The sequence below is a fragment of the Pseudochaenichthys georgianus genome, chromosome 1 (assembly GCF_902827115.2).
Source record: "Pseudochaenichthys georgianus chromosome 1, fPseGeo1.2, whole genome shotgun sequence".
Taxonomy (NCBI): Eukaryota; Metazoa; Chordata; class Actinopteri; order Perciformes; family Channichthyidae; genus Pseudochaenichthys; species Pseudochaenichthys georgianus.
This window is the reverse complement of record NC_047503.1, coordinates 26846597-26866959: the sequence shown is the minus strand read 5'-3', so window position 1 is coordinate 26866959 and position 20363 is coordinate 26846597. Positions and strand designations below refer to the sequence as shown.

Genomic DNA, 20363 nt, shown 5'->3' with positions numbered 1-20363 from the left:
GTCATTTCAGACTATGCACTTGACGTGTTATTTAGTAGCAGGGCATTGTCCCCAGAATCCATCTCTTCTGATTTTGACTTTTGTTTTCTGCAGGACTGGTTAGCAGACTTTAGAGCATCCTCCCCAGATTATCTGGAGTCCGTTGGGAAACATTCCTTCTCTTGTGCAATGACATTTGGCCAAATGGAATGTCAACATTGTGACTACTACTTGCACTACTCTCAAAATAGACCAGTATCACCTTTGTCAACACTGTCAGATATTGAGTATTACGGATTCTGTCTCGAACAATTATTTGATGAAAATAGACCAGATTCACCAGATTCATCTATCTTACCAGTTGGTGCTGAACAATCAAGCATAACTATATCTGGGTCCCCACCATTGCCCACAACAAGAGCTGTTACATATGCAGATGTTGTGCGAGGCCTAACGCATGAAAGTATAGCAGAAGCTTTGTTGGTCTGCAAACCATTTGAATTTGTTCCTATTGGGCCTCAGTTAGAGTCATCAGACAACAAGTGGACTCACTCATCAATAGAGGACTGGGTCACAAAAGAGGAATCACAGTCTCCAAAGGCAGTGGCGTCTCATAGTGGACAAAGACCACTTTCTCCTGACTCACCAGTTCCACAGTTCAGTTTTCCCCATATCTGTTACGATTCTGAATTGTCAAGGAACAGGTCATTCACACCACAATCAACATGTTCAGACTGGGAAGGTACTGATCTGTGTCTAGAAACCATATTCGACACTGCCAGACCAGATTCTCCCCAGTCAGTGATTTCAGACTATGAACTTGATGTGTTATTTAGTAGCAGGGCATTGTCCCCGGACTCCATGTCATCTGATTTGGACTTTTCACACCTGCAGGACTGGTTAGCAGACTTTAAAGTATCCTCCACAGAGTCAGTGGCATCTCAAAGTGAACATAGGCCAGTCTCTCCAGACTCACCTGTTCCTCAGTACAGTTGTCAGTATCTGGGTGAACATGTGGAATTGTCAAGGAACAGGTCATTCACACCACAATCAACATTTTCAGACTGGGAAGGTACTGATCTGTGTCAAGAAACCATATTCGACACTGCCAGACCAGATTCTCCCCAGTCAGTGTTTTCAGACTATGAACTTGATGTGTTATTTAGTAGCAGGGGATTGTCCCCGGACCCCATGTCATCTGATTTTGACTTTTCACACCTGCAGGACTAGTTAGCAGACTTTATACACTGAACAAAAATATAAACGCAACACTTTTGTTTTTGCTCCCATTTTTCATGAGATGAACTCAAAGATCTAAAACATGTTCTATATACACAAAATAACCATTTCTCTCAAATATTGTTCACAAATCTGAAAAAATCTGTGATAGTGAGCACTTCTCCTTTGCCGAGATAATCCATCCCACCTCACAGGTGTGGCATATCAAGATGCTGATTAGACAGCATGATTATTGCACAGGTGTGCCTTAGGCTGGCCACAATAAAAGGCCACTCTGAAACGTGCAGTTTTGCTTTATTGGGGGGTCCGAAAACCAGTCAGTATCTGGTGTGAGGGGTAGGATTAGGGTTAAGGGTAGGGTTAGGATTAGTGTAATGTTGTGAATTGAGTGGCCCATGGTGGTGGTGGGGTTATGGTATGGGCAGGCGTATGTTATGGACGACGAACACAGGCCACTCGATTCACAACATTACCCTAACCCTACCCCTAATCCTACCCCTCACACCAGATATTGACTGGTTTTCGGACCCCCCCAGACCCCCCCAATAAAGTGAAAATGCACGTTGATATGCCACACCTGTGAGGTAGGATGGATTATCTCGGCAAAGGAGAAGTGCTCACTATCACAGATTTGTTCACATTTGTGAACAATATTTGAGATAAATGGTTATTTTTTGTATATAGAAAATGTTTTAGATCTTTGAGTTCATCTCATGAAAAATGGGAGCAAAAACAAAAGTGTTGCGTTTATATTTTTGTTCAGTGTAGCATCCTCCCCAGAGTCAGTGGCATCTCAAAGTGAACATAGGCCAGTCTCTCCAGACTCACCTGTTCCTCAGTACAGTTGTCAGTATCTGGGTGAACATGTGGAATTGTCAAGTGAAAGGTCATTTACACCACAATCATTATTTTCTGATTGTGAAAGTACTGATCTGTGTCAAGAAAACCTATTTGACCCTACCAGACCAGATTCTCCCCAGTCAGTGTTTTCAGACTATGCACTTGACGTGTTATTTAGTAGCAGGGCATTGTCCCCAGAATCCATCTCTTCTGATTTTGACTTTTCTTTTCTGCAGGACTGGTAAGCAGACTTTAGAGCATCCTCCCCAGATTATCTGGAGTCCGTTGGGAAACATTCCTTCTCTTTTGCAATAACCTTTGGCATAATGGAAAGTCAACATTGTGACTACTACTTGCACTACTCTCAAAATAGACCAGTATCACCTTTGTCAACACTGTCAGATATTGAGTATTTCGGATTCTGTCTCGAGGAATTATTTGATGAAAATAGACCAGATTCGCCAGATTCATCTATCTTACCAGTTGGTGCTGAACAATCAAGCATAACTATATCTGGGTCCCCACCATTGTCCACAACAAGAGCTCTTACATATGCAGATGTTGTGCAAGGCCTAACGCATGAAAGTATAGCAGAAGCTTTGTTGGTCTGCAAACCATTTGAATTTGTTCCTATTGGGCCTCAGTTAGAGTCATCAGACAACAAGTGGACTCACTCCTCAATAGAGGACTGGGTCACTAAAGTGGAATCACAGTCTCCAAAGGCAGTGGCGTCTCATAGTGGACGAAGACCACTTTCTCCTGACTCACCAGTTCCACAGTTCAGATTTCCCCATATCTGTTACGATTCGGAATTGTCAAGGAACAGGTCATTCACACCACAATCAACATTTTCAGACTGGGAAGGTACTGATCTGTGTCTAGAAACCATATTCGACACTGCCAGACCAGATTCTCCCCAGTCAGTGATTTCAGACTATGAACTTGATGTGTTATTTAGTAGCAGGGGATTGTCCCCGGACTCCATGTCATCTGATTTTGACTTTTCACACCTGCAGGACTGGTTAGCAGACTTTATACACTGAACAAAAATATAAACGCAACACTTTTGTTTTTGCTCCCATTTTTCATGAGATGAACTCAAAGATCTAAAACATGTTCTATATACACAAAATAACCATTTCTCTCAAATATTGTTCACAAATCTGAAAAAATCTGTGATAGTGAGCACTTCTCCTTTGCCGAGATAATCCATCCCACCTCACAGGTGTGGCATATCAAGATGCTGATTAGACAGCATGATTATTGCACAGGTGTGCCTTAGGCTGGCCACAATAAAAGGCCACTCTGAAACATGCAGTTTTGCTTTATTGGGGGGGTCTGGGGGGGTCTGAAAACCAGTCAGTATCTGGTGTGAGCAGTAGGGTTAGGGTTAGGGTAATGTTGTGAATTGAGTGGCCCATGGTGTTGGTGGGGTTATGGTATGGGCAGGCGTATGTTATGGACGAAGAACACAGGCCACTCGATTCACAACATTACCCTAACCCTGCCCCTAACCCTAATCCTACCCCTCACACCAGATACTGACTGGTTTTCGGACCCCCCCAGACCCCCCCAATAAAGCGAAAATGCACGTTGATATGCCACACCTGTGAGGTGGGATGGATTATCTCGGCAAAAGAGAAGTGCTCACTATCACAGATTTTTTCAGATTTGTGAACAATATTTGAGAGAAATGGTTATTTTTTGTATATAGAAAATGTTTTAGATCTTTGAGTTCATCTCATGAAAAATGGGAGCAAAAACAAAAGTGTTGCGTTTATATTTTTGTTCAGTGTAGCATCCTTCCCAGAGTCAGTGGCATCTCAAAGTGAACATAGGCCAGTCTCTCCAGACTCACCTGTTCCTCAGTACAGTTGTCAGTATCTGGGTGAACATGTGGAATTGCCAAGGCAAAGTTCATTTACACCACAATCATTATTTTCTGATTGGGAAAGTACTGATCTGTGTCAAGAAACCATATTCGACACTACCAGACCAGATTCTCCCCAGTCAGTGTTTTCAGACTATGCACTTGACGTGTTATTTCGTAGCAAGGCATTGTCCTCGGACTCCATGTCATCGGATTTTGACTTTTCCACCCTGCAGGACTGGTTAGCAAACTTCAGAGCATCCTCTCCACATTATCTGGAGTCAGTTGAACAACATTCTTTGCCTTGTGTAATGACATTTGGCCAAATGAAAAGTCAACATTGTGACTACTACTTGCACTACTCTCAAAATAGGCCAGTATCACCTGTTTCAATGCTGTCAGATGTAATGTGTTGCAGTTTACTGGTTGAAGCTAAACAAACTGCTGAAAGCTCTGCTTCAGTGCAAGAGTCACAGATAAAAATGACCCTCCGCCAACCTGTCTCTAATGAATCCATGGCATCAGAATCCACAATATATACTAAAGAATACAGTGTAAAGAGCAAGCCTTTTGTTAACAACTTAATGTCACATTTGTATGATCCTATCTATAAAGGAAATTGTTCTTGCCGTGAAATAAGATCCTGTGAATCTACCCTAGAAAAACACACACATATAGATGATCAATTTTATAAAGAAAAATATCTCGGCAACAAAGTTAGTTTCTTTAAAGATTCAGTTGATAAATTGTTTGAGAAGTCTTGTAATCAAAACAAATGTAAAGATGTATCCAAATCGTGTCCATTTGAATGCATTATACCGGACTCCAAACGTTTACAGGAGTCCTCAGTGTCCCACTCAACAGTACTTGATCCTCATTTGCCAAAGCCACAAACTGGAAAAGAGGAAACAAAACCCATAGGTTCCTCCTCAAACACAAACTGACTTGTCGGTTTTTTTCAGGATTCCTTCTCCCACAGCAAAGAACCTAAATTTGATGATTTCAGATCACACATGTGTAGCCAGTTTTGCAATAAGTTGAGTCACATGCCATCTCTCAAAAAAATGTATATGTCATCATGCTGTCTGGCCAAAAGAGGCTTACCATGAACAAACTAAGGCAACGAGAGAACCAATTAAACGAAGATTATTTGTTCACAAACATAAACGGACTGACTCTGAATCACAATTAAAGATGACACAAGCCCAAGATTGGTTTTCCAAGAACATGAAAAGAAAATCCATGAGCGAGGACAAGAGCAAAAGTTCCTTGGTGTCGGTAAGACAGCACAAGATTTTGTTCAGCAGTGATTGCAGTGTTGCAGTGCATATGGCATAATGCATATGGCCATATCTAAAGTTTGAATGTAGAACTCTTGCCCCAAGCTTTTACTAATAATGCTCAGAAGCTTCACTGTCTTGCTGTGGAATGTTTGCATCAGAGCAGAAGACAAACATTGTTGGTGAAGCGCAACTAATGGACTTAAGAGAATGACCCTCTCTTAGTGACATGAGATGCTTGTCCTGGTATGGACATTCTCATAATAAATCAAATACTAACCCACATACTAAGTGATTAATTTAAAGTGCCTGACCTGACTGAATCAAGTCGAAGGAGATTCAAGTCCCCACTTTTACCATAAGGTGCTATATGTTATTTTGTAGATTACAATAAACTGAAGTTGCAATATGCTTTATAGTGCTATTTTGGTCTTCGCTTAACAGCTTTACATTTCTAATCTAACTGGTGCTCTTGCATCAGCTAGACTAGAGTCTACAATCTATCGTCTCAAATGTAAAAAAGGGGACAATACAACACATACTATACACATACTTTAAACTAGTGAGCTTAGCATTGCCACAGTGCTTCCTGACCTTTTTTGATGACAAGGCGGCAAACCTATTGAATAAGTGTTAAATGTTGCATGTCCACCTGCCATGTTCCACAAAAGGCTTTTTTTGACTCAAGTTCACTTGTGCCCTTCTTTTATTATTGTAAAATGATCTTGTGTTGACAGTGATGTTCTCAGTGAAATATATCCAATCATACTATTATCAAGGCTACTTTCAAAATATCATAATTATGCAGCATCTTTATCGGTCTTTACAAATCGGTAATGCATTTTAAATTGTATTTGGTATTTATGATAAATAGTATTAACATATATAAGATACTACTGAAATCACCTAAGTGGGCTACAAGTGAATTTCCTCAATTGAGGCACTGCTGTCATATAGCCTGTCATTGACAAATGCACGCTTTTTTGACTATTCCTTTCATCACCAATATAAATCACAAATCATATTTATTTTCATTATTTCCCATTCCATTTTATAATTTCTTGCAGGTTTCACCAGCATCTTTGAGGACAAACGTTTCAGAATCTTCAAAACAAAAACAAGTTAATTTAGAAAAGAGTCAAGAATGTCCAACTGAGAAACCATCTTTGGTACATGATTCAAACTCAATTTGCACTGAAAAACTAGAATTAGCACTTCCAGGTAACTACGAACTAAGTAAAACACAATCTGATATCACATTGACCAAGCCAAGAAACTCACTACAGGAAAAAGATCAAATGCTGACATCCCCCAAACAAAGCGAAAAGTCTGACTCAGCAAAACCCAGCCCAGCAACCCCAGGCTCACTATGTCAGAGAGCTCAAGAAAGTCCAGATGACCAAATCCTGATGTCCTCAGAGTCCACTCCAACACCACCAGAGACTGGGTCCCCTAAGCTTGACCAGCTGCTGTTAGATCTGGAGAAGATGAAACTTAAATTCAGACCAGAGACACTTGACCCCCAATTGTCAGAATTGAGTGATGAAAGCCCTCAGGCAGATGACATTTACGAGTTTGAAGGCCTTTCACCTGAAAATATCATCCCTACAGATGAAAGTCATGACCTAAGAGTCAGCATGCCAACTGCTACACAGCTTGGAGAAGATACTAACTTAAAAAATGTAGCCATCACAGAACCTGGACATTTCCAGACACCAATTCAAGATGAACCCGAAATAATCTCAGTCACTCCTCATTTTACAGAAACCTCTGAAGAAACAGCACCATCAAGCCTTGGAAGTCGTAAGGATAGTCCTGTATCCCTTACTGACTCTCTTTCAACTCCAGAATATCCCAATAGAGGTTTTGATGAGATGGAATCACTGAACTTAAGTATTCCTGTGAACAAATCCCATTTCAACACTTATGACGAAAATGCCACTGAGACGTTTTCTTCAGTGTCTTTTCCCAAGGTAGCTGCAAAGAGTACGTCTGAAATACCTCAGGATAATGTTTCTGAGGAAGATTCTACACATATTTTACTTCAAAACCGGGAAGAACTGGAATCAGCTACATCATCTAAAGATTCAATGGGTTTGACAGAAGAAATATCAACACAGAGTATTCAACTTCCACTTTTATGGGAGGATACTTTTTTGGAATCCATTCAGACTGACGATGTCTCTTCTCAGTCTGTTCCTGATTTAACTCCAGAGACAGTTACATCCACAAGACATTTTTGTTTTGAGGAACTTATGACACCTACCTCCCCAGGGAATTTGGAGAAATCTTCAGATGAGGATAGGCCAAATACCAGTGGACGGCATTCAGAAGAATCTCTGACTTCAGTAGACTCAGATTTGTTTGTCTCTCAGTCCACTCCAGTGCAATCTAAAGCAGAGACGACTTCATTAACCTCTGATGAGGAGTACAGCCTCCCAACTGGGTATCCAGAGGCAACCATCTATATCCACATGCCTCCATCATATGAAGACGTTGTGAATAGTTGTGCGGACAGCCCACCCCTTGACTACTCTGACCCAGAGCCTTACTTTGACTGCAACCAGGCTGGATCAGATTTCTCAGAAACTGAACCCGAGACAAGTACTAGTGCAAAAGGAGATCAGCCCAAGGATCATTATATTCATCCAAGAGTGCTAAAAAAGGTGAACCAAAGAGTCTTGTTGTCCTCTGGAAGCGAAGATTTTGAGGATGCTTCTCTTGTCCATGAGCCTTTTTTTAAGGTACAAGAAGAGAGTGAAGCGTTGTTGCACTACTCAGAAGCATCGGATGAAGAATTCACCTTGTGCAAGACTTCACAACCACCTACTGTCTTAAAAAATGGAGAATATTGTGATACTGATACATCTCTCACAAGGGTAAGATGAGATTTGGTAAACCACCCCAACTTGCAAGATTTTTCCTGGAGCTGAGCTTGAACAAATGTTATAATTGCTTCAGAGAGGAATGTCTGCTAACCCTCCCACCCCTGGCCACATGAATTGGATCTAATAGACTCCTCATACCCCTCATTTTACTTGTATTTTAACCATCCTAACTCAGCATGTCACTGTGCTGCCTGTATCACTTACTGTAATAACATAAGCTACATGTTTTTTATAAGCAATAAATGTTTTCATTACTTGATGTTGGAATTGGTGAACGCATGGTATTTATTTGCAAACGTTTTTTTTTTACTTACAGACTGCCATGTTGCACTTTCCAATGTAAGATATGAAATCAAATTGTAACATACTCAAAATGAAAAGTGCACCATACCACTCTGCTTATTGCTTGCTTTGTAGCAAACATGTTTTTTATCATATGTTTTCATCTATTAAATGTCAATGGATTTGTGTTGCTTGGTCAGGAGATCAACGCAGAGCTCGGATTAATGTCAGAAAGTTCAGATGATGAATTTTTGACCACCAGAATAGTGCGAAGGAGGGTTGTCATAAAGGTATCTGATGAAGTATGATTGAAGGTGTTTTATGTGAGCATGCAAGGTGTGACGTTCAGAGTGCAACATAATTAAAATAATGCTAGGTCTTTGCTATGAAGTGAAAATGTAAACTGTGTAACAGCCTTTCGTTTCGTCAAATTCCAGGTGTTTAAAGAATAATTTAGAGTTTATAAGAAACCTGCTACTTGATTTGCAACTATGGCTGAACCTCTTGATGGTGTTGTATGCTGTTGTGGGCACTTTTTTATGTTGTTTTTGACACATATAAGTTTGATTCCTGTATGCCAAATATATGTCTGTTGTGCTTTTTTTAACGTTTAACGACTTGTGTTTGAAGTGGATACATAACACATTAACATTGGACGGACCTAAGTCAGCATTTCTGATTATTGTTTGTCTTATTTTCCTTATAGACTGATGAAATGCCTGAATTCCCCTCTCAGTCAGTGATGGAAGAAACGTACAAAGATGAAAATGGACATACTGTTGTCAAAAAGGTAAAGCAATATTCTATATAAACCCCGGCAGTGGCTCAGTCAGTAGGTGCTTGGACTGTGAGCTCTAGGGTCGCTGGTTCAAGTCCCCGACCAGACCTAAATATGGAGTGTGGACTGCTACTTGGAGAGGTCCCAGTTCACCTCCTGCCCTGCCGTGATGCCCTTGAGCAAGGCACCGGACACTCCCCTTCCCCCCTGACTCCCATTGCTCCCCTGTACAATACCTGCCCACTGCTCCTGGTACTAGGATGGGTTAAAAGCAGAGAACACATGTCACTGTGTGCTCTGCATGTGTGACCATTCTATTCTATTATCTATTTAAATTGTTCAAAATAAAAAATTCAGTTACATTTTTTTACATTTCACTAAAAAGTAAAAAAAGACCTTGTCTCTTACCTGAGCAGTATCATAATCTGTATTCTCGATAATCACTCTTTTGCCTGCAGGTCAGTAAAAAAAAAGTGGATTTGCATTAATTTACATTTCATTTTGAGAGCTTCACCTTTAACGCTTATTACCTTCATAACATTCACATTACTTGAGCTGCATCTGACTTGACTCCAGATATTGGTTGTGTCTAAATTGTCTTTTTCAAACAGCTGAACACTTTAAAGGCTCTATATGTAGATTATTATAAAGAGCATGTTGCTGTATGAGAGGTTTCACATATATTGTATGTGATGGCTCAATAGACAATGAGGAGGTGGAATATGATGAACTTTAATAAAACACTTAATTCCCACAAACAGTAAAAAAAAAAAAAAAAAAAAAAAAAGTAGGTGCTTGGACTGTGAGCTGTGGTGCCCTTGAGCAAGGCACCGGACACCCTCCTTCCCCCCTCACTCCCATTGCTCCCTGGGCACTCTGCAATAGCTGCCCACTACTCCTACTAGTTAGGATGGGTAAAGGCAGAGAACACATTTCTGTGGCCGTTTCTCAATGCTGAGCATTTAAACAGTCCTTCGGCGCCACTCGATGACGTAGTATACTTGAAATAGTGGCTCTGCAGCAGCTTTACTCGACATTGAGAAACGGCCTCTGTGTGTGCTCTGCATGCGTGACCGTTAAAGAGGGTTTCATCCCTCCGATTCTATCTATTATCTCATGGCAGTTTCTAAACTGGTCAGTAAAGGCCAAGAAAGTGAATTTGTGTGCAGAAATTCTCAAGGATCTATGTTGAATAGTTGCTCCACTTTATTCAGAGACAGCCAACATTACTTTCTCGAATGTGATTAACCTAATGTTTTTTTAAACATGTGATCTTCCTAAGGTTACGCGTAAAATAATTCGCAAGTGTGTTTCCGCGGATGGTTTGGAGCATGAAGAGGTCTCATCAGAGGGCGCTCCACAGGAGTCCATCAGTATGGCAGAGGGAGATGGATACTCTAAAGTTGTAAAGCGGACTGTACTAAAGAGTGAAGGAGATCAAACAGAGGTGTGTGTTATGTGAATTATGTGTGTGTTCATTATTATGTTCCTCAAAATCTGATAAAATACCACAGGGCAACATTTACACTAGTAGTAATAAATAAAAGTCAATGTAACAGACTTGCTCTGTCTTCTTTCTTCTTAGGTAACATTTGCTGAACGTGAGGGGTTTTCAGCATCAAGTCAGGGGGCAGCTGAAGGTTGTAAGGTCAGTTGCAAGGAAAAGACAATGATGGTGGAGGGGGAAAGGCAAATGACCCACCACGGTGATCCATCTTTGGCCTCTGACCTACCCTCTGCCCAGGATGACTTCAAACAGGTTTGTGGATAACCTTGTTACTATTATTGTACATATTTTATCTCACAAGCTTATCACAAGCTTATCAGTTTTTTGTTTTCATTATTAAATCGTTCCAAATTAAATAAATGATGTTCCCTCCATGTCATGCCACCAGGCACTAGGTTATATAAGTGGTTTTAGCAGAGCAGAGCTCCCTCATGTGGTAGAGAGAGAGACTGTCAAAGAAGATGGAACGGTTGTCAGGAGGTGTGTGAGTGCTGGAGTGCACCCAATACAGTCTAGTACTGTACCTGCACCTTTTTGATTGTATGTGTGTGTGACTACTTGTATTTTGTGCTGTAGGTTCAACAGTTCTGCAGATAGTGACTAATGTTTGCTTATGTTGCTATCATTAACCACTTAGTAGCATACTGTAATACTTCCATTTTTTCTTCTATCATTTATTTTCTCTCCAATAAAAAAGCCAGAACAAGGATTCTGCAGCTTTAAACTAGCTTTCCTCTGCATGATATCACAATTGAATGCTGGATTTACAAAGCATGAAATAATTTTGGAGTGTTTTGTTTCTTAACCATAACATCTCTTTCCTGCAGAGCCTTAGGGTTGCATTTTTTGTTGAAACTGACCTGTCTTTGTTTGTTTGTTTGTTTGTTTGTTTGTTTGTTTCCTCTCCCTCTGTTCTCCCTATCTAGGGCCCGCATGCGTAAAGGTTGCACCCACAGGCGAACAGTCGTGAAGGAGGCTGGGCAGCGCAAACATGTCCTTCTAGAGCAAGTGGACAACCCTAGAAAAGGGTCAAAACCAAACGACCTCCAGCAGCATCTCCACCAACTCTTTCACAGCTACTATACAAAAGAAGATGAGGACAACAATGAGAAAAAAGAAGAGAAGGAAGAGTAGAAGAGTGTGTAACCCTTCACAAGACCCTTGCTCTGCCCATGCTAAAGTCCCATCCTAATCCTATGCATACGCCACATGCAATCCCAGTGTGCACCACGGCACCTCAAAGCTACCACTATCTTCCCATTTTAGTCCTGGAATATGATTTTTTCATCACAATTTGTTTTGCTTTCATGTTCTGATGTTGTTTTGCCTTTTTGTGACCAAAGAAAGCCATCTGTAGTTTCCCTCATTCGTTTTACTTACCATGTCATTTTTATCTTGATGCTGTGGTAGAACTACATACAAAACACAATGAAAAAATAGGAATACTTTCACATCCACTAACTCACAAACCTCCTGAAGGTAAAGACACTTTACTTGCAAAATACTGGTACTATACTCTTTAAGTAGGTGCTTGGACTGAAAGACAATATCTCTCACACTGCACTGCCTCTCACAACCAGAGTTTCTCAGATATCCCTGACTAGAACATGATCTCACTCACTGTACTAGCCTCTTGCTCTTTTGATTCAGGTGATCAAGATGTCACACAGAGAAAACCAGACTGTATCGACAGTGAAATGTACTGCTGCTGCTGTGTTTTGTGCAGGCTATGTGTAATCTGTCTTTGGGAATTATATATTATCTATAATCTAGACATTACCGACATCAGTAGCTAGTAATTAATAATCACTAATGTAAAGTAGAGAAGGCATGACTAATCAACATCTGTCATTATGATCCCAGCTTTGACTGCTTTGTAATTCAATGGATTGTCCTTCTGCATCTCTATCCCTTCCTCATTGTTCTATCTTTCTGTGTTTTTATGTTTGGCTTTTATTTATTCTTTTGGGCCTTTTTTTCTTAAATTCTTGTCTTGACTCATACTGTATGAATCTGTGAGTGATGTTGTTCTGTGTATGTTTAAGTGTGAGCTAAAGAGATAGTATTGTCAGAATTATTATAGGCTTATTTTAAACTATGTTTTGGTTTATTTTTATTCTTGAGTTAAGTTTACTAGTAATTTTCAATTACCAGCCTAATTAATCTCTATTTGCCAGTGGCGAATACAATCATCATAGGCGTTTTAGAGTCACTTGTCTGATATGAAAATTGGTTTTATTTAATTTGAGATGTGAATAGTTTATCTTTTGAACACGTTTTGGACCAGTTTCTGGTAGTTGTGCTCTACTGTTTTTGAGTGAATGGGTCTGTGTGTGCCAGTTTCTGTCAGCAAAGAAAATATACAACATTATTTTACACAACACTTATTTGCACTCCTGTATGTCAGGAAGAAGTACCTCTATGCTTTTTGTGTACAGGAAATATGGTAAAGTTAGCCACAGAGACAGTTTCATGTTGGCTGTTAACATGATACACAAGGCACACGCGCAATGAGGCAGGTTGACAGCTTAACCATACCATTATTCACAGCTCAGAGCATCGCTACTGTATGTATCTACAACATGTAATGTATTTATTTCACTATCACTGTTTACTTTGTGATTTAGAAAATGTTAAATGCAAACTAGTGGAAGTTCACTGTGACAGGTATGCTTTTAATTTTGAAGAATCAGCATCCCTTTTCTGTGATGATGCCAGTTATATAAATATACAATGCATATATAAATATCTATAAGGGCATGTATTACTGTATCAAAATGCATATAGACAAAAACTAAATGGCTGCAGTGTGTCTATAGCTGATAGAGAATAAAAGTCTACCAATGTAAAGCGGTGTTTCTGGTTATTTGTTGTCTACAGTATAAAGTGTAAAGTATTGTACGACATGCACAGGCAGGGGTGAAATATACATCTTTTCTTAATAGAGATGTATCTCCTGCGCTGGTTTTCTCCATTTACGAGAAGTGCATTTTAATACACATTAATCATGCCTATACGTTTTCATTTTTGGACATGAATGCAATCTAGTTTTGTCCCACCTATCTTATTGCCACCAAAGACATTTAATGATTCAGGTTATAGAAAGTTCAGAGGAGCTATTGATAACTTGTACTGATTGATATTGTAAGATGTGCATGTGTTTTTATATATCTAAATCAATTTGAATAAAACTATCATGCATCTATATTCAATGAGTGTATGAGGATTAAGCAAATATCAGAAAGAATATGTCAATGAGTTAACGTCAAGTCAAACATGAGCAGATGCCCTCCACCTCTGCCGCAGGGTAACACTGACCAACCAGCAACACAAAACAAGGTAAAACTCATTCATTATCACACCTTTTAGATGATTTCTTTATTTCTTAAACATGTTAAGCCATCCTTTGCCGTGCTGGCAACAGGTTCAAACCATATAAGGAGTGGTGCAATGCATTGACATCATACGTTTCGTCAAAATAAATGTTTATCATATATTCCCCTTACAAAAGAAGAGACCAATTGAAAAGAGCAAATAGTAAGGATGAAGAAGACACTGGCATTGTCCTGCAGTGGTGAGGAGGCCACTGGTTGGTAGAAGCACTGATCGCCAAGGAAGACATCCCAACATGTATTACGGTCCAACTCTCATTGGACTCCTTCCTCTGGTCTGACAGCTACGTTCTTTAATCCAATGCTTTTGTGACCCTCTGGATTTATAAACCCAATCGTTAGGTTAACACTTGCCCTTTCAAAGGGTAGACTACAGTGCTATGCTATATCTTCATCATCTCTGACTCCTCCCTTACAATTGGCAAAGTAACACGCTTAAAATGACAATAATAAAATAACAAAAACCCTACATACAGTCATACAATACAAGTACAAACATTATGAAAAATGAGGTTGTTTTTTTCTAATTCTTATACAAAATGTAAGGGGTGCCATTTTCCCTCCTCTTAGATATGAGGTTTGATATTTACGCTGGATTTTAACCATTACTGTGTTTTTGTTTTTACAACAGTTCCATGATACTGGAGGACATAAGAAACATTTGGGACAGGACTGATGCACAACATTAACATATGCAAACAAACAAGTCAGTGATTCACAAATCAAGATATTATAGTTGTATATGATCTTACTTATAATATTCCCCCCCATGCACTACACAATAGTCTTGAATTTTCATATATTACATATATGCTACATTCTCTTATTTCTTATTTCACTGATATAAAGGCAAACATATCTCGATGCAAAGTGTAAGCTGCTCTGCTTTTCTTTACATTTAAATTAGTATTATAGATTGAAATTGGACAATTCAAACATTATGACTTAGCTCATAGCAAACATAAATAATAAACTGGATTTTACATAAACTCTTAATTCCTCTGATAGCAAGAATAGCAATTTCAATGTTTGTTTTTATCAACAATCACAATGTATATACATCACCAGAACTAAAGCAAGCTCAATTTTAACATTCTGATCTTCCAAATGTTTCTGTATTGCACACACATAAATACACATAAAAATATTGAACTAATTTGTGGGAGAGGTTACAGTAGTAGATTTTAAACATCTCTAATTTATATTTAAAATGCATACCAAAACATCTTAAAAAACAAACAAAAAGAATGTCAATATGCTCTTTTTCATAATGTTCAAATACGGTGTGCAGCCACCCGGTGGTGGTTTTCGACTGATGTCCATTAATAAAATGCCATAACAGTAAAATGTATTAATACTTGTATCCTGCGATGTCATGTCCTCATAGAAGGGTCAAAGGTCAGAGCAGTCATGGGTTGGCTAGTTGACTGCCCTACTAGATTTGCTGATGGGATTTTCTTCTTGGACCAAATGTTGATATTCCATTAACTGTAAAACATAGAAAGAGAGAGAGATCATACATGTCAATGTATACAGCATTTAGTTTCCTACAGAATATAATTTGACCACAATTCACAGCCGAAATTGGGAGATATAAAAAGGAGGAAAGAAGGAAGGACAGCATTGTATAATAACATCAAAAGGCCAGGGCATAATACCATTGAGCATGCTGGCTTACTGGTATTACTTACTGGGAAAAGCCCTCACACACCTGTTGTGTAAGGTCTTTGTATATACTTCTTTTCGGGAATATGTAGGGGTTTGCAGACTTTGCTTGTTGCACCTGTTTGGGCGGGACACCTTACACTTTTATGATTCATTCATTTTTGTCCATGTTCAAGTTGGGGACCTCAGTTAAGTTTCAGAATAACTGCGCCTTGTGTTTTCATGGACAGAGGGGGAATTTGGTTTAAAGAAGTGAATAAATAAATGGGGTTACAGCTGTGCCTTTTTCGGCGTATGTTGGTCAAGAAAAATGCCCTTAAATGCCCCACCTATGCAACTGACAGTTTCTCAAAATCAACCTGCAAAAAAGCAGCTTTTCATAATAGCTAAGTAACAAAGCAAAGCTGGTCTGTCAAGCTTTGGATTCTTTACACGTTGAAGCAGTGTACTTACTCTGCAGCATGGACTGTGCTGTCTATTTTTCTCATTCTCATTTTACATGATTCAGCTGGAAAACTTTAATAAAATAGGTTTTCAGTCCCAGACCAAGTCACAAGTTCTAGTGTTAGCTAACTCTATCATTAGTTTGCTAGCTAACGAAAAAAACAATCAGGTAGAAATAAGAAGACTTTAACAACACCATTTAAGTGTTAAATCTGCACCATTTAAAATTCTGCATTGTGTGCCTTGATAAATGGATAGCTTAGCAACCTGTCAATTCCATTTTAGTTAGCTACTTCAAACTTTAGGCTGAAAAGCTAACTGCCCTCTATGTTAAAAAATGATTGTTGCACCTGATTTGACCACAAATTGATAGATAAGGTTGTGTGTAGGGGAAGCATACCTGCAACACTGTAGTAAGGTGAGAATTTAAACCACTGGAGATCAACAATAAACAACAAAAAAATGTAGTGTCTTTGTTACAAAGTTTCTGCTGTCGGTTTCTTACTGTCTCTTACTGGGAGGGGATGCTGGGCGAGCCCGAACGATGAAAGTGGATGTTCTGCCACTTGCCGTCACGACGGTGCCACACACGGGTCTCTTCAGACTGCATGGTGCGGGGCATGCCATTGGTATCCATGTACTGGGTCAGTCGAATATAGGCAATGCACGCTGCATTTTCCCCAATTAGGTGTACGTGTGGGTTCAGGAGGATGGTGTGCACTGGCTTGTTCCCTTTGGACAGAGCTAGAAGAGAGAAACATTTATACAAATGCAATTATACTTTATTTATACAGGTAACCCCATTGAGACACAGGGTATCATTCTAATAAGAAGTGTCACTGAGTAACATATTAAATGGTTATCATCATGTCACTCGGGTTTTGGAATTTCTAATACAACATCATTAAGACTCGAAAAAATACTGACCCTCCCTAGATTACTAACTGGTATTTAAATAAGAGGAACGAAAAGTTCCCAAATGTTGACGTTGGATAGTGGACAAGCACAGGCTCGCCAAGTGATTGAGGTTTCTAGGACATATCTGGTTTATCTGAACTATTTTTATCCTGACTAAGGACATTTTGCCATTTATAGCAGTCATTATTCATGTTTTGCTTCAAGGTTGCTCCATAACCACAGACATGCCTATGTAGTGCACCAGCAAACATGAACTTTTAACTGATTGGACTAAATGTTAATAAAGAAAAACTATTTAGCTCATACCCAATAATTCACTACTCTCTATCAACGCTTAATTCCTTTTACTGTGTCGGGGGTCTTCCTTATTTTCAAAATGTTGAATTTAATTACATTTATAGCATTATATATTATTGTTACCCCAACAATAATTTGATCACTGCCTTCTTGGTCATCGCAGCGTTTTCCCTGCACACCTGCTTCCTAACAACTGATTATGCTTCGGACCTGCCTTCACAGGCTTTTCTTCTTGGATCATAATGCTGCATGCATTTATAGATATGGCTCCTGTGAGATAACAGTTGTAGTGTGTGAGCTATTGTAGCTAGTTGTTGATGTCTGCCTGCAGTTACACAAAATCTAATGCACATTTTTTCACTGCAGTTAAAAAATCTAATTAATGTGAATTAATAATACGCAATCGTTCATCCTTGCAAAGGCCAGATTTGATTTCTGAGTTCCTAGATTGGGTTGGGATCCAGCTGGCTACTTGCAATATTTGGAGCAACCCCCGACCCACGCTTATGATACATTTCCACTACTCTGAACAGCTTCAGGCCACATGCAACCGTGTACTGCAATAGTTAGTGTGTTGGCTGGTAGAAGCAATGATGATGCTGCCATAATCAGTTCTTTGCAAAAGTCATGATCATTTTTTTTTACCATTCTCAAAGTAAAAGCGATGGAAGTCATGTCCTTCCACGAGGTTGCCCAGGGCCTCCGGCTCAAAGGAAGTTAGACCAGGATCACAAATCTTCCTGTTACACCAAAAAGGATAAAGAATAAGCAAAGGTTGGTAAACAAGACAGTACATATCATATTTAGATGACACAAATATACAAATGCAGAAAGAAAGAAACTTACGCATAGGACTCAAAGTCTCCATTGTTGATAGACTCAATCAACTGCTCAGTAACTTTGATGATTTCCTGTTTGCGAGCTACAACAAAAGATCCCAGACAATTATTTACTACACAAACTGATGTTGAAAATACTATTTGTTACTGTATTTCAGGCAAATGTTGGTCTGAGTGCAGAAATCTGACATCAAATCAGGTTCAAATGGGGAATAGTCTACAAATTAGCAGGGGTTCAAAGTTATTAGAAATGGGTGGCACTCAGAAAAAGTCTGCACACATTTGTTATGTTTTTCATAGCTTGTAACATAACAACAGGAAGCCTCCCATGACTAATAGTGATATCAGGCAGAACAATGGAAGATGACACGATTCCTTTCAAACAAAAAAACTTGAAATCAACAAAGACAAACCAATGCTCAGATGCAAGTCTTTGCAAGAAAAGCAGTTTCAACTAAGCAAAGTTGACAGTTACTTTTATTGTTATTGGTGCAGGCTGGGGGATATTAAAAAAATACTTAATTTGTGCAACAAAAAAACATGTTAAATAGTAAAAAATATATATAAATCAGTATTTCTCTTCCATTAGCTTCAACATTATGTGTAGTATGAGTGTGTGCGTGTGAGTCAGCTTTTTACTATGTGAGTCGATATTTGGGTAAGTCAAAACAGAGGGCAAATAGAGGAGTGGGAAGACCATCTGTGTCTTCAAAACTAAAATATACAGCAGGAGAGTATCTTTTTACATTTAAAAACAGAATAATAACTGGGATGGAGGGAGAAGATATTTAGGGGTCCAAAACAGAGGTTCTATTTCACTGGAGAAGGGATAGTATAGGATACAATCTCTAACCATGAACATTTTATCTGAACCTAGGGACATTATTTGAATATCAGGAAGAGAGCATTTGAGTGATTTATAGAGAGACAATTGTTTATTCAAGGATGACAAGATAACAAGAGGGGAACAAAACAGGGCATCTCCCCCTCACTGCGGAGAGACTTACTCTGAACTGAGGAGGTGGGAGTCAGTCTTGAGTCAGACATCTGTGAGGAGCGGCTCTTAGAGCTCAAGATACTGCCCACTAAGCTGCCCAGACGAAGGGCTGTCAGTGGAGGCATGGATGTGTGTGTGAATGGATGTTGGGTGTTTGTTACGATGGGGATGTAAATAAAGGGCATTTGTGTATGGCACGATAGGAATTATTTAAAAAAGAATAACAAAACATAAGAAGGGGAAGAAAAAATTAGAAAACAGAAACATTAGTGAAAACATAGGAAGTTAAAACTGAAAAAGCTGCTGCGAGGGAGTGCTGGACAGAAAACCAACAGGGTGGACTGCATTTAGTGAGAGGATGACTGCCAGACAGGGGCAAGGGGATGGCAAATGTTGTTCTTTCTGTGCATTTTAACTGCTTTGCAAAACAGAACTGACAGTAAGTAAGTAAATCAGAATCAGGCTTTCCTTACCTTTTACATCGTCATCCTCAATGGTGGTGTTGGCACTCTCAATGGATTCCTGCCAAAGAATGACAACATAGAGAATTTGAATTATGCAATGTATGTATCAATAATGACATAGTACAATTCATATTTGATATTTAAATAAGTGTTGAAATATAATTAATATTTTTGCAAAGTCAAATTTTGCTTTACTATAACAAGCAATGTGGGGACAATTTGTCTTAATTTTGTTTAATTGCCAAATAGCTGAAATGAAACAAGAGTGGAGATAGGTAGTAGAGCAGAGAGTAGAGTAGAGTAGAGTAGAGTAAATGAAATGCAACAAAAGTCCCCGGCTGGGCTTAAATCAGTTTACATGGTTAGGGTCTTAAACCCCTAGCCTAGGCCACCATGGTGCCCTGATGAAAATAATTTACTAACAGTTGATTGTATAAGAGTACAAGACGTGCCGTTTAACGGTTGGTGCACTTTTGTTACTAATTGGCAGTGGAAAATATCTAAAAGGTACAGGAGAAAACGCATTTCATATCAATAAATGCATCTAACAAAGAGGTGGTTTTATTGCAATACCTTATTTCCATCCACAGGGTTGTGAATCACAGTTGTCTGTGGCTCCTAAAGGGAACAAATTACAAAGAACTTGTGAAACAGAAAAGGTATGATGATAAATAAACTGTTATA

The 20363-nt window shown here is 39.1% G+C and overlaps 2 protein-coding genes across 9 annotated transcripts in view; one reads left to right on the top strand and one right to left on the bottom strand.

The window, feature by feature from the left end:
• Positions 1 to 3814: 3814 nt before the first annotated feature.
• LOC117445419 (ankyrin-2-like) lies at positions 3815 to 13513 on the top strand. Of its 6 annotated transcripts, none has more exons than XM_034081149.1 (8): positions 3815 to 5206; positions 8413 to 8435; positions 8579 to 8668; positions 9085 to 9168; positions 10439 to 10603; positions 10742 to 10915; positions 11052 to 11143; positions 11590 to 13513. In XM_034081149.1, the coding sequence occupies exons 3-8, from the start codon at positions 8603 to 8605 to the stop codon at positions 11795 to 11797; spliced, it is 789 nt and encodes a 262-aa protein (XP_033937040.1). In that variant the 5' UTR covers positions 3815 to 5206; positions 8413 to 8435; positions 8579 to 8602; the 3' UTR covers positions 11798 to 13513. The 6 variants fall into 6 exon arrangements, with proteins under 6 accessions (XP_033937040.1, XP_033937007.1, XP_033936995.1 ...); XM_034081116.1 differs by lacking the exon at positions 8413 to 8435 and adding an exon at positions 6276 to 8087; XM_034081140.1 differs by lacking the exon at positions 3815 to 5206 and adding an exon at positions 7996 to 8087.
• Positions 13514 to 14012: 499 nt separating this feature from the next.
• Positions 14013 to 20363, bottom strand: part of camk2d2 (calcium/calmodulin-dependent protein kinase (CaM kinase) II delta 2) — a 52768-nt gene continuing 46417 nt past the window's right edge. For 2 of the 3 annotated variants that reach the window (XM_034081075.1, XM_034081091.1), the window contains exons 15-20: positions 20253 to 20297; positions 19689 to 19737; positions 18226 to 18301; positions 18025 to 18119; positions 16670 to 16908; positions 14013 to 15543 (exon numbers count right to left, since the gene is read on the bottom strand). In XM_034081075.1, the coding sequence (XP_033936966.1) occupies positions 16676 to 16908; positions 18025 to 18119; positions 18226 to 18301; positions 19689 to 19737; positions 20253 to 20297 (498 nt within the window). In that variant the 3' untranslated portion in view covers positions 14013 to 15543; positions 16670 to 16675. The remainder of the gene's footprint in view (positions 15544 to 16669; positions 16909 to 18024; positions 18120 to 18225; positions 18302 to 19688; positions 19738 to 20252; positions 20298 to 20363) is intronic. The other variant, XM_034081082.1, reaches the window with a different exon arrangement.

What these genes read in the sequence shown, in the direction of transcription:
- LOC117445419 (XM_034081104.1), top strand. Translation starts at nt 6,180, where the DNA reads ATGCACGCTTTTTTGACTATTCCTTTCATCACCAATATAAATCACAAA. An exon ending in GAAGGAGGGTTGTCATAAAG is followed by an intron (nt 8,669 to 9,084) that starts GTATCTGATGAA and finishes TTTTCCTTATAG; the next exon opens with ACTGATGAAATGCCTGAATT. An exon ending in CCCAGGATGACTTCAAACAG is followed by an intron (nt 10,916 to 11,051) that starts GTTTGTGGATAA and finishes TCATGCCACCAG; the next exon opens with GCACTAGGTTATATAAGTGG.